This window comes from Strongylocentrotus purpuratus, unplaced genomic scaffold (genome assembly GCF_000002235.5).
Source record: "Strongylocentrotus purpuratus isolate Spur 01 unplaced genomic scaffold, Spur_5.0 spur5_scaffold_10, whole genome shotgun sequence".
Lineage (NCBI taxonomy): Eukaryota > Metazoa > Echinodermata > Echinoidea > Camarodonta > Strongylocentrotidae > Strongylocentrotus > Strongylocentrotus purpuratus.
Window position 1 is genome coordinate 28,982,102 of NW_022145595.1, and position 13,158 is coordinate 28,995,259.

At 36.0% G+C, this 13,158-nt stretch overlaps 1 protein-coding gene across 2 annotated transcripts in view; it reads left to right on the forward strand.

Annotated features, from left to right (window-relative positions):
- LOC100889789 (NACHT domain- and WD repeat-containing protein 1) overlaps window positions 1-12,906 on the forward strand; it is a 129,374-nt gene extending 116,468 nt beyond the window's left edge. For both annotated transcript variants that reach the window (XM_030980007.1, XM_030980008.1), the window contains 10 exons: window positions 238-340; window positions 913-992; window positions 1,663-1,933; window positions 2,803-2,961; window positions 3,855-4,027; window positions 4,643-4,786; window positions 6,271-6,375; window positions 6,932-7,127; window positions 8,416-8,637; window positions 9,051-12,906. In XM_030980007.1, coding sequence (XP_030835867.1) covers window positions 238-340; window positions 913-992; window positions 1,663-1,933; window positions 2,803-2,961; window positions 3,855-4,027; window positions 4,643-4,786; window positions 6,271-6,375; window positions 6,932-7,127; window positions 8,416-8,637; window positions 9,051-9,286 — 1,689 coding nt within the window. In that variant the 3' untranslated portion in view covers window positions 9,287-12,906. The remainder of the gene's footprint in view (window positions 1-237; window positions 341-912; window positions 993-1,662; window positions 1,934-2,802; window positions 2,962-3,854; window positions 4,028-4,642; window positions 4,787-6,270; window positions 6,376-6,931; window positions 7,128-8,415; window positions 8,638-9,050) is intronic.
- Window positions 12,907-13,158: the final 252 nt, after the last annotated feature.

Consider the following 13,158-nt stretch of genomic DNA (forward strand, 5'->3'; position numbering starts at 1 on the left):
GCACAGGTTGAATGTTACGAGAACAATGAAATGTATTCTTCATTTATCGAATTTAACAAGAAAACAGTAATTGCCTTCATACAATGTACTTGCTTTAGTTGTATCTCACCCCACATCTTTCTCTCCCTCTCTCTCTCTCTCTCTCTCTCTCACCTTCACTCAATTTGTCTATCTGTCTCACTCTCTCCTGTTTGCACATATTTTTAACACTCTCTTTATCTTCTCCTCTCGTGACAGACATGGAGTCTTCGTGATTTCTCCCAGCTAAACGTGATCGAGGGCCAAGGAGGTTTCATAAACCATATGACAGTCTCAGGGGATGACATGTTCTTCCTCAGATGTAAGTTTTCTTCTCAATTTCAGTCACTTCCAAATAACCCCCAAACAAACAAAGATGGTTGAAGCACAGATATGGTCTCAGTCTGTGCATGATTAAAGTGATGGAAACTCTAACTTACAAATCAACTTTTAGAAATGCATCATTCAACAAGTAATCACCTAAAGCCCGTCTGTACTAGTTTGGCCAGGGGGATTAGACGTCACTGGCAGGTGGTTATCTCATCAAATCAACTCTCAATTAACATAAGATAAAGGGGATCATGGGAGACCAACAGGCACCGATTATGCATTGTTTGCTATATAGAGGGCGCAAGTAGCTATAAGTAGTGCAGTGGGGCTTTAAAAACTCTCATCCGGTTTATGAATTTGCAGAATCTACAGCTTAGTTCAAATGGCGTCCACAGTATTTTCTCATGTTAATTACATGACATTGGATTTGTGGTCTCATAGACCTCAAGAAATCTGTCTTACTTATTCATCTGGATGGAAGAAGAGATGATTGTTGGGGTTTGGTGGTTGCATTAATGTAGTTTTCTACTCCCACATCTATGATTATGACTCGTCTCTTTGCAGCTTACGAGGATTCACGGCTCAACATGTCTTGCTTGGTAACAGGGACCTTCGTCCATCCACTGGAAGGCCACAAGGGAAAGGTATGTCATCAGTTGAATTATTCAGACTTGAAATTGAGTTTAGGGGGGTGTTTCCACAAAGAACATGAAATTTCCTTGATAATAGAAAATATGAATGATTTGAATCAACATTTTATGCCTTTTAAAATAAATTTTACCAACTATTTTTTTAAAGATGCTAACGGCTTTCCATAACTGTTAAGTCCAACTTATAGTTAAGTTCGACTTAGGATCTTTATGAAACACCCCCTGGCCCCACAGCTCCCCTCATATGCCAGGAAAATTGTTCAACAGATTCTGGAGAAACTAAGAATACTGTCAAATCACTTTCACTTTATTACTGTCCTGTAAGTTTTCATAGAAGATGCTCAACATTCAAATGTTTGTCTGGCTTCTAGATCGAGTTCGATCCCTCAAAGTCCCACCTTCATGAAATTGTATTTAATATTAAAGTCTGGAGTAGCTTAACAGGTAGCCCAATCTCTTTCACTGTCTCCCTCTCTACACGAATTGAAACCCTACATTGTCCGGAGTATGTGGTACATGTACACTGTCAGTTGATACTAGTCCATGCTTCTTCCATTGGTCAATCAAAAAGAGTCAAAGTACATGTACATGATACACAATTTTAATTGTTGTCAAGAACAGTTTTAATTGCAAGAAATTTTAATTTGCCTTTTGCCCTCTGTAGATCGTTGACGTCTGCATGTGTCCTGAGGGACTCTATGCTGGCATAGCAACGTCCGAACAGGTCATCTACGTCTACAATGTCCGATCCCAGGAGCTAGTGCAGACCCTGACCGGTCACTCTGCTCCAATCCGTAAAGTGACCATCACTCCCAACGGTCACTTCTTGGTGTCGGCCTCAGCGGATGGGAATGTCAAGGTCTGGCTGCTGCCCAAGCCTAAGACTAAGGAGTCGGATCACACCAAAGCACATACGGACAAGGTCACATGCCTTGGTAAGAAATAATACACATGGATTATTTTAGGAACCTGACGTTTCCACGCTGTCTTTGGGCATGATGGTAACCCTCTTGGCGTGGATGGCACACAGGTTGGTGTCCTCAAAGAGGCCAACTAGGTATGCCTCGCTGGCTTCTTGAAGGGCCATCACAGCGGAACTCTGGAAACGTAGCTCTGTCTTGAAGTGCTTTATAGTGATAAAACTGCTTTATAGTGATAAAGCAGTTTTGCACGATTTTGGAGCCCTGTAATTTCAATTTTACTATTCATATGACTATAAAACAAATAGATTCACATTTTGAATATTCTTGTCACTTCTTTTTTCTGTAACTAATTTTGGAATACAATCTTCTCTTGCTAACAACTCGTTCATTAGGGAGTGGAGATGGTGCACATTGTGCATAAATTAATCCGATAACCGAGGTAATAATATATGTAAAGCGCTTAGAGACTGTATTTCTTATTAAGCGCTATATAAATCCAAACTCCAAACGCTTTCAAAGAAATCTTGGGGGGAACGAGCTTTTGCTCATGCCGGACCAGCCCTGTGGAATTCACTTCCACAGGAGCTGAAGAACTCCGACTCTTCAACATCTTTTAAGAGCAACCTTAAATCCCATTTGTTTAATTTTGCGTTTTGAAGACAGACATTCATTCTTTCATTCTTTCATTTTTGCATTTTCTTTCTTATGTAAATGTACACGATTCTTTGTCATGATGTAATGTGTTCCCTTATATTTTGAAGCGCCTTGAGCATTTAATCAAAATGGATAATGGCGCTATATAAATCTCATGTATTATTATTATTATTATTAACTATTATTATTATTATTAAATATTCTCATTCTTTATTCTGTTTCTTCAGCCGTGTCCAGAGATGCAAACTTTGCGATCACCGGCTCAGCAGACTGCTGCCTGAAGCTATGGAACATGGATCTGTGTCAGATCATCCATTCATTCTGCGATCATACCAAGCCAATCTCATGTGTGGCTATGGCTGATAATGGTAGCTTTGCTGTGTCAGGTAAGCTTTAGGCAAGGATTCATCAAGATTTTAGGGGTGGTAGTTTTACTGGAAGCCTATAGATTTAATTTGCTTCTACAAGCTTTTGTGTTTATATGTGAAACTTTTAAGCATTATACTCGTAAGCTGCTTCAGGAAAATTGTAATGTTCTTTTTATTTGTTGAGATGTCTCTATATTTTAGTTTTGTTCTTTATACACTCTCACCTGTATGTTATCATCCATCACCAACATCAATTGGATGTGTGATACATGAATGTTAAATCAGCTGAAATTGGTACTAGAGAGACACTTGTCTCTCTATTGTAATAAATGGAATGGTGAATACATAAAACAAAACAAAATAATGTTATCCATTGGTTGCTTGGGATGATGAAGTGCTTCAAGAAATTGGACAGACGCACAATAGAGAAAAGCATGCATTAGATACAGTCAAACCTGTCTATTAAGGCCATCTATAGAAAACATAAACAGTAGTCATTCTAGACAGGTGGTCTTTCTAGACAGGTTCTTCAACACACATTTCCTTCTAGAGGGAGGCAACATAGGTGACCAAAATAGACAGGTGGTCTTTATAGAGAGGTGGCCACTAAGACAGGTTTGACTGTACATGTGTATAATAAAAAAAATCATGCAAGAGAGTTTATGTTAAAGCCCGTCTGTATTAGTTTAGCCAGGAGGGATTAGACCACCCAGCAAGGTCACTGACAGGGGGCTATCTCATCAACTCAGCTCTCAATTAACATAAGAAAAAGAGGATCATGGGGGACCAACAGGCACCACCTTAGGCATTGTTTCTATATATAGGGAGCAAGTAGCTACAAGTAGTACAGTGGGGCTTTAAATAGAAAGCTGAAGACATTTACATTCACACCAACAACCTTCCATTCTTAGGTTCTGAGGATGCGACCGTCAAGGTATGGAGTACAGACAGCGGCGTGGTCGTCATTGCTTTTACCGAGCATGAGGACTCTATCTCATCTGTTCTTATCACATCGGACAGCAAGCGCATTCTCTCGGCCGACTTCAGCAACTACATGAAACTATGGGTGGCTGCTACTGGCGAGGTAAGATGCGCTGGTTGACTCGTTGATGTCAGTTCAGATAATCAAGGTTTTAACCCTTTGAGTACTGACTTCTCTCATTGCCATAGGCCTAATACAGGGACCATCTGTTTCCTGTAGGCAATAGGTTAACCAATTCTGTTAGGATTGTAAATAATTTCCTAAATTTACTTTCAAAATGCCAAGTTGACTTCTTAAATCTCAGTTTCTTTATTAAATTTGGCTTGCATATATCTCCCATGTAATGAAGAACCTTTACAGTGTATGGACCTGTTACAGTTTTTCTGACCAAACAAGTAGGTATGTTTAACCCAAACACAAATTATAAAACATTAATATTTAATGGCAGGATTCACCGCCCATGACATGGAAGGAGTTAAGCTGTTTCTGTTCTCCTGAAATCATGTAATAGGCAATCAAGAAATGAAGAAGTATTAAGATTTATATCCTAGTCAATCAAAATCACCTTCTACATTATTTTATCTTTTTGTACTCCCTTCTGATTCTCATGCAAAGAATTTCAAGCAAACAGTTAAGAAGTTGAACAAAGTACAATTCCTAGTATTTCTTTTCAAAGCTGTTAACATTATATTTGCTATTTTTTAAAATCAAATACAGGTTTTATTATCCTGTATGGGTCCCTCAGCTATGGTCATCCTAACACCAGATGATACGTATGCCATCAGTGGAGACCGCAACGAGCTGATGAAGATCTGGACTACGGGCAGTGGAGAATCGGTCAAGACCGTCAACCATGTACAGGTAATAATAATAATAATAATATTTAATTTTTATAAAGCGCTTTACAAATATACTATACAGGTATATATCAGTGCTCTCATCAATCAGATGGCTACACAAACGAAAATTATAATCAATTATTATCTATATACGGCTTCCAAGTGGTGCAACAAATCAGTGTATTCAATATCTTTAGCGCAGTACCCAAATGACTGACCAATATTGTTTTCGTATTGCTCAGTCATCTAGGAACTTCAACTATTGATATCGATATCACACAAAAACCTAGCCATATTTATTGAGGTAAAAATTATCTATCTAAGTCAAATGTTGTTATTTTGCTAGTCAGCCTGATATAGATAATAATAACAATATTATATAACTTTATTTTTATGTGATACAAGAATATATTGCTCTCGCTATGACAATGTTGGACTCGTCTCTGACTTGTTCATTATCGTCATAGCTTGAGCAATATATTCTTGTATCACACTCAAAGCCATCCAATATTATATAAATATCTATTGGTTTGTATTCTGTTGTTGTAGGTGCATGCATGGGAATCGATAATTGGAAAATGGATGATATTGTGATTTGAAACATTATGACATAATTATTTGACACTTTATGGTGTAGAGGATTAATGTGAGGCGATGATATCAAAGAAAGTAAGAGGTGTACAAGGAGTATGGTCTAGATAATGATAGTACTCTTCATTTCATAAACATTCATGTACAAGGCCAATATGATTGAATTTTATTTATTTATTTTTCAATTATTTGTCTTTGATTAAAAACTGACCAGCAGCACAGGCTGAAGGAGTCAGTTTACAACTAGAATATACAAAATATTCAACAATATTATGAATATAGAATGTACAAAAGAAATGTAGTACAAACAAAATGAAAAATACAAAGAATTATACATTGCTTCAGTAGGCCTACATGGGATATCAAAGAGAAAGAAAGGAGAGATAAAGGTACGGAGGGGTAGCTGAGAAGAGCGAGAAAGCAAGAGAGAATGTAATTTCAGTATTGATAATGTAGCTGTATAATACAGATGATAGAAGTTGGTTGGAACTTGGACAAAATTCGTTCTCTTGGAGTTATGCTTTTGATCTCAGTGTAGGAATGGGAACAGATTTAGATATCAGGGGGTGTTTCACAAAGATACTTAGTCAAATTTAAATCTAAGTTGGACTTCAACATTATGGAGAGCCATTTGTAGCCTTAAAATAGAATATATTCAAAAGCAAAAATTCAAGTATTTTATTTATTAATTCCACATCAAGAACATGAAATCTTTTTGATAATAGAAAATATGAATGATTTGAATCAACATTTTATGCCTTTTAAATAACTTTTACAAAATATTTTTATAGATGCTAACGGCTTTCCAAAATTGTTAAGTCCAACTTGGAGATAAGTTCAACTTTGGATCTTTGTGAAACGCCCCCCAGGTATCACATAGATTGAACACTTTTTTCTCTACTTTTTGTTTTGTAGATCATCACATGTGTGACTGTGACAAGAGACAGTCAGTTCACAATCACAGGCTCTGAGGATATGTCTCTTAAGATCTGGGAAACTAAGACTGGCAAACTTACTCAGGTAAGACATCAACCATGTTATTATTCAGGAGTGTCGAGAGCATCTAAATCATGCTTTTGATTTAAATGATTCTGTCCTAAGGCTGCAGGTATTCCATTGCCATGTTAAAAAACATTCTACTTTTTATTTCAATTGTTTATTTTTCGCTTTGGCTCAATATTATATACCTTGCATTTCTGAGTAGTAAGAAATAGTATGCTGTTCTTTGCAAATTGTTTGATTGTCTGGGATTAACATGGTGGCAGTCTAAATAGGAGCAAGCTGGGAAACGTAGCCATGAACTTACAACACAAAACTATACAGAAATCTGGACCAATTAGAGTATTTTAGCCACTATATCTGTCATTTACCTTAGGAAGAAATAGGTTCTGCAAGGTCACTGGCAGGTGATTATCTCATCAAGTCAGCTCTCAATTAACGTAAAGAAAAAGGGCATCATGGGGGAGCAACGGGTACCGCTTAGGCATTGTTGGCTGTATAGAGGGCGCAAGTAGCTACAAGTAGTGCAGTGGGGCTTTAACAAACTATAATCATCTCTCTGTTTGAACGATAACAGATCTTGGCAGGACATGATGACCGGGTAACCTGTGTAGCTACGGCTGATCATAACCGTCATGTGATGTCAGGCTCGGATGACTCTACTCTCATCATATGGAACATGTCTACAGGAGAGATAGAGAAGACACTCACGGGACACACGGCCGCTGTGACTGGCTGTAAGATGACAAGCGATGGCAGCATTGCTGTATCATGTAAGTGGATAGAAGGAAAACATCTGTATAAGGCTTTTAAAAAAAGATGTTGTATTGCCCTTTAGGTGCCAAAAGATGGGTCGGTCGGTCAGAAATCTCTTTTTTTTCTCCCTCTGAGCTGATATTTTTCAGTTTTTAATGCTTTAATACATTTTCTTCTCTAAAATATGGTTTTAAAAAAGTTTTTTAAAAAGCTGACCATAGATTTCAAGATTTTTGGGTCGATTGCAAAGGACAATACAATATTTTTTTTTAAGGCATAATTGGGGATGTCATCAGAGGGATGTTTCACAAAGACAAAGATCGACTTTAAGTTGGACTTAAATATGGCAGGCAGTTCATGCCACTGTTTGCTTTCACCATTTACTGGCATTGGTCTCTCAAGGGACATACAAATCATGGTCACAAATCTACAGAACTTACATTTTTTGATAATTCATTCATTATTGAATTACAAAATATTATCTAAAGATCATAATGGTGAGAGCAAACAATGGCATGAACGGCCTGCCAAATTTTAGTCCCAACTAAAATTCGATCTTAGTTTTTGTGAAACCCTCCTAGGTTGAGTTATTAGGTGCAGGTTACTAATCTCCTGAGGCTACTTCATCTTCAAAGTTAGGCACCACCATAGCATCTCAGTCTCTTGTCTCCTTTTTGTTTCAATATCTGAAATTTCACTCTCAGACTTGGGGATGCCACCGCCTCCAGTGGAAAAAACAAGAACAATAACCATTTTGTTTAGCCACAGAAGCCTTATTAGTAGCAAAGCTGATCTTTCTTAGAGCTCTGTAATAGTCACTTTATGCCAGGTACCCATATACACTGGGTTTGAGGGTGGCAAATTGGATAAATGTCTTGCCAAAGTACATTAGTGCAAGGCTGGCATTCAAACCCTGTATTGAGAGTGAATGAACCCCTACACCATGACACCTGAAAAAGATATCAGTGAATCTGCAGAATGCTATTGTTAATAAACTGATTTCTTTTTACAAAGGTAAGCTTGCAAATATGCATTAAAACCCATCTGTACTAGTTTGGCCAGGGGGGACTAGACCTCCCTGCAAGGTTACTGACAGGTGGTTATCTCATCAAATCAGCTCTCAATTAACTTAAGAAAAGGGGGATCATGGGGGACCAACAGGCACCGATTAGGCATTGTTTGTTATATAGAGGGCGCATGTAGATATAAGTAGTGCAGTGGGGCTTCAAACTTATTTCTTTTTACAAAGGTAAACTTGCAAATATATATTAATTTGATCATATTTTGTTTACTTGTTGTACCCAGGTTCGTTGGACGGCACAGTGAGGGTATGGATGGTCCAGACAGGCACCATCATCACCTCCTTCCACATCCGTCAACCAGTCGCTGGACTCCAGATGTCCTTTGATGCTAGCTTCATCATCCTCAAGCTGGTGGAAGGAGGGAGCACTCCTCTCCTCTCTCTTCATAACAGCCCTGCATCTGATATCAAGTCACAGAGCCAGGTCGACATCGACGTCAAAGAAGGTAATCTACGATAGATAGTAGAATAAGAAGAAACCCTCGGGAGTGGTTCACAAAGACTAAGATCAACTTTTAAGTTGGACTTAACTTTGGCAGGCCGTTCTGCTTTTAGCAGTAAAAACATCTGCCATGCAATAGCCTGTTAAAGATGTCAGTTCAAAACGGTTTCAAAATAACTTCACCAAGTTTCCAATGTTATTCTCTTCAACCCCTTAAAATGTTCACATTCTCTTGAATATATATGCATCTGTAAATGAAATTTGAAATAGAGGTACGAGGCAGTCCCTTTATAATGGGGAGTTTTAGAACAAGATCGTTGTCCCATTTATATTTGATCATGCAGATGACAAATATTGCAGTGAATATAGAAAGACAGGTCATAATTAATTTTTCTTTGTGTGCTTTCTTGTGTACAGAATCCCAGACTGTACTGCCGATCAAGCCCCACCCACCCCTGCTTCACAAACAAACCTCGCTTCAAATGTCCCAGGTGGGCCGCAAGTCAACAAGCTCCGCCCCCGACGCCAACCGCATCAAAGCCGCAAACAACCAGAAAGGGCGCCATCAGAGTTACTCTGATAACAGCTCAAGCAACGGCTCCACGGGCAAGATGAAACGCAACAAGAGATCGGGGGTCTGCCGCATTGTGTAGCATGATCCGGGATGAGTCGTCAGATGGCACGTGAGATTGAGAGTGATATAAAGAGATGTTTTTGTTCTGTGCAATCAGACTTTATGAAAGGAAGAATTTATATTTGAGATCGATCATTTTAAAATTTCTATTTAAGGATGTTTCTTTAATTACAGATTTACAGATCAACTTAATTCTTTGAACTCCATTGGACATTGAAGTGTTCTCTAGTCATTTCATTTCACAACTTGCTCTGAAAAAATGTAAAATCCTCAGTTTAATCTTCATGTTACTGAGCTTTCTTTCATTGATTTTCATTTCCCGGGCAGTTTTCTTTTTTCATTAAAGATTTTGAGAAAAATAATCTTCTATACTCTGGCTGTGTAGTCTTTGCCTGTCACCAGTTTGTTTTTTGCTTTAATAACCTTTTTATTACGTCACTTATAGGATGAAAGTGACTTTCACAAGATTTTCACAGTAAGAAAATATAAACAATTTGTAATTGTTCATTTACAAGTAAACTACGGGTCACAAGTACTTTTCAGTATTGGCTTCTGACTGTAAAAATGCCATCACTTGATCATTATTGCATTAGAAGCTTCTAACAAATATTTTGTTATTACATGCTTTCATAATGTAGTAAGGTACTCATTTTGAGATGTTTTCTTTACAATTTTCTTTACAATTTTTTATTTAAGTGTGACTAGTACATACACATCTTGATTGGTAGTGAAAGGCAAAAATTGTATGATTTCAAAGTGACTGCAGATTTTATTCCCAATCATGTGCATTATTTCCTCTTGATAAAGATATATTCTTCAAATAAAATTGTTAAAGGTACAACTACAGGTAGAAGAGTTATATCTCCTGTGAAAGATTATCAACATCCTCATGAATTAGAGATATCATGAACTTGTTTAAGTCTTCTCACTTATGATCATTTGTGTTTCTTTTTTTATGATGCAAAAACTTGAAATTTGAACAAAATTATATTGGACATGCCTTGTGAAGAAAAAAATGCCACTTGCCAAAATGTCAGTTGTACCTCAGTGTAATATGACCATGCTGCTATTATCTAACTCACTTATGACTTTTTCTTGCCTCATTTGATTTTTTTAAAGTTCATCTTGAAGCTAAAATGGTAAAGAGTACATTATACATGTAGGTATTCAACTTTGCATGATAGTTAAACTATGTGACAGCCTACAGATGCACTATGAAAGCTTGAAGTAGTATTACATTTAAAAGTGGATCTCATGTAAATGACTTGGGATTGTATTTGGGGGTTATATTCCAATGTGAGTTACTTTCAGACCCTTTTCTAAGTAATACCCTGACATTCTTATTTATTCAATATTTTAGATATATTTGAAAGTAACCTCTCATACCTACCTCCTTCTAAAATTATAGTAAAATAATCATAAAATAGCATACTGGTAAAAGATTGTTTAGTTTTTTTCCTTTGGATGTCAAGACAAGCATCGTAAACATAAGATAAAAATTCTTTGTCGAATTTGTTTTGATAATTTATTTATAGCAATGCTATGTGTGCTAATACAAACTAAAAGCAGACTGAATTGACAATGAGACACATTTATGGATGATATTTTCAAATGTTTGAAATTTACCTGTGCGGTTCTTGAGTTATTCTATTTTCTTTCACCGAACATTCCATTTGAATCGCTTGTATCTTGCTAGACAAGGGATCGGAGAGGCAATCTGGAAGAAAGAAAAACACAGTGGCAATCGCTTACTTAATCATGCATACATATCTTTTCTTTCAATGTGAAGCACGATGCTCATTTTGAATATCTATTGTCATGACTCATGAATATTCATCGTTATAATTCATGAATATTCATTGGATTGGTGCACTGTCCATGTGGGTAGGTCTGTAAATACTTAAGGCAGCCTGTATTTTGCTGGTACTTATTGGTTGTAAATATTCATGAGATGTACAAAGCAAAGACCTACTACTGTGTGTAAAGTTAATCTGTTTATTATGTGCATGTAATGATACGTATCTGCATGAATTCAAAGTATGTGCATGTATTTTGTACCTTTGCTTAGTAGTCTTAAAAAGTATCAACATTCATGTGGCACATTGTATTATTTTTCATACTTTTCTTCAAAACATTATTCTGTTGACGTATTTATAATTGTTATATTTGTGTGTAATAAGTATATGTACATGACCATTGCAAGGACAGTTGTATGCAATATTTTCTTTGATTTTATGAAGACATATTTTCAAAGTTTGAAAAGTTTTTGACTTGCAGTGAGAGAATTATAAACTTTGGAATCCAAAGGATTTATTTCATGTAGGAGAGCCACTGCCACAAATTCAATGGAGATTTCATTTGGAAACTTTCCTCTTGTTATGAAATATATCTAAAGAATGTTGGCATTTTTTTCATCTTTTTTTTTTCTGTTCGGTTTTTTTAATGGATGAATCGGGATACTACTATATTTTTCTTGTTTCAATGTACATGTGTATTTAATGTTCACAAGTCTGTGCAAAATTTCCTAAACCTGTATGATATGCAGTTAGCTCATGGAGAAGTATCCATGTTTCATGAAGGAACTAGGAATAAAAAGATTTTGATAACTACCTTTGTATGTATATGATGCTCATACTCTTTATGTTGTGCACATGTGTGTTATTATGTGTCACATATAACAGCTAAACTCTGATAAACTTGAGTATAGATGCATTTTTTTATTTCAAGTTTCTCTCTTTCCATTCTTTCTCCACTTCTCTGTCCCTTTTCATCTTCCTATTTTTCTTTCCTTTCGTTATATCATGAAGGGAGTGTTTGGTACACCATTCCCTGTTATATATGATCACATTCTTTGCTATGGATGGGCACATCACATAGCAAAGATATCATATTTATGCACAAGCTATTTTTTTAACATCTGTGTTGCACAGCTCTGTATTGAAACATACATTCCATTTTCTTTGCTTATTAAAGCCACGAATATCAACATTTTTAACAAAATTGTTATTACTACATGTTGGCTTTGTGACTTTACCCTGTATTAAACATTTCAATTTGTGCTGACGGAAGTATTGGAATATTCTATGTGTGTAATTAAAGACTTTATTATCACATTTGTGCAATATTTTTGGGTAGATGCTATCATTTGAAGTCTTTGTAAATTATTATGCTTCTAATGAGCATCATGCACTCAAGAAATACATTATTTTTCATTACTTTTGAATGATAAGTTAAATCATATAGTCAATTATGTGATATCATGAACAAAGATTAATGTAGTTGTGATAAATTGACAAGAAATTGAATACCTTTGTACTATCTACACTTGAATAATATTTATTATATCACCAGTCATCTACTCTATCTTGTAATATATTTCAGTATCATATTGTAAGCTTATTAAAAGTAATATATTTCTGTGTTTTTTTGTGTGTAAAGAACAAGATGAGATGAGAAGAGATGACCATGTAACTAATTCTTGGCTTATTTTTATACTATCAATTTGTTCTTGAAGAAAAAAATTGTCAACTTCAGTATATATATTTTGATAATTTTTCTTGTAGCCATTGCTTAAGGGATTAACTGATATGCAAGTCAAATCACTCAGTGTGATTAAAAACCATGAAACTAAAAAATGTATAGATCATTTCTGTCAAATTCTACTTTCTGTAATTAATTATTTCAAGCTACATGTACACCTTTTTTTTTAATTAAAGCTTTAAATATTAGCTAAGACTATAACCAGTATTGAAACACTGAACAACTCAGAAATGTGCTACACGTACTTTGCAACTACAAAGGATTCTGATTCAAGTAAAAAGTCTGTTTAGACTTTAAATGAAGTTTGCAAGAAAGCAAGTAGCATGAACTTTTTCAAATGTCGTTAGCTAA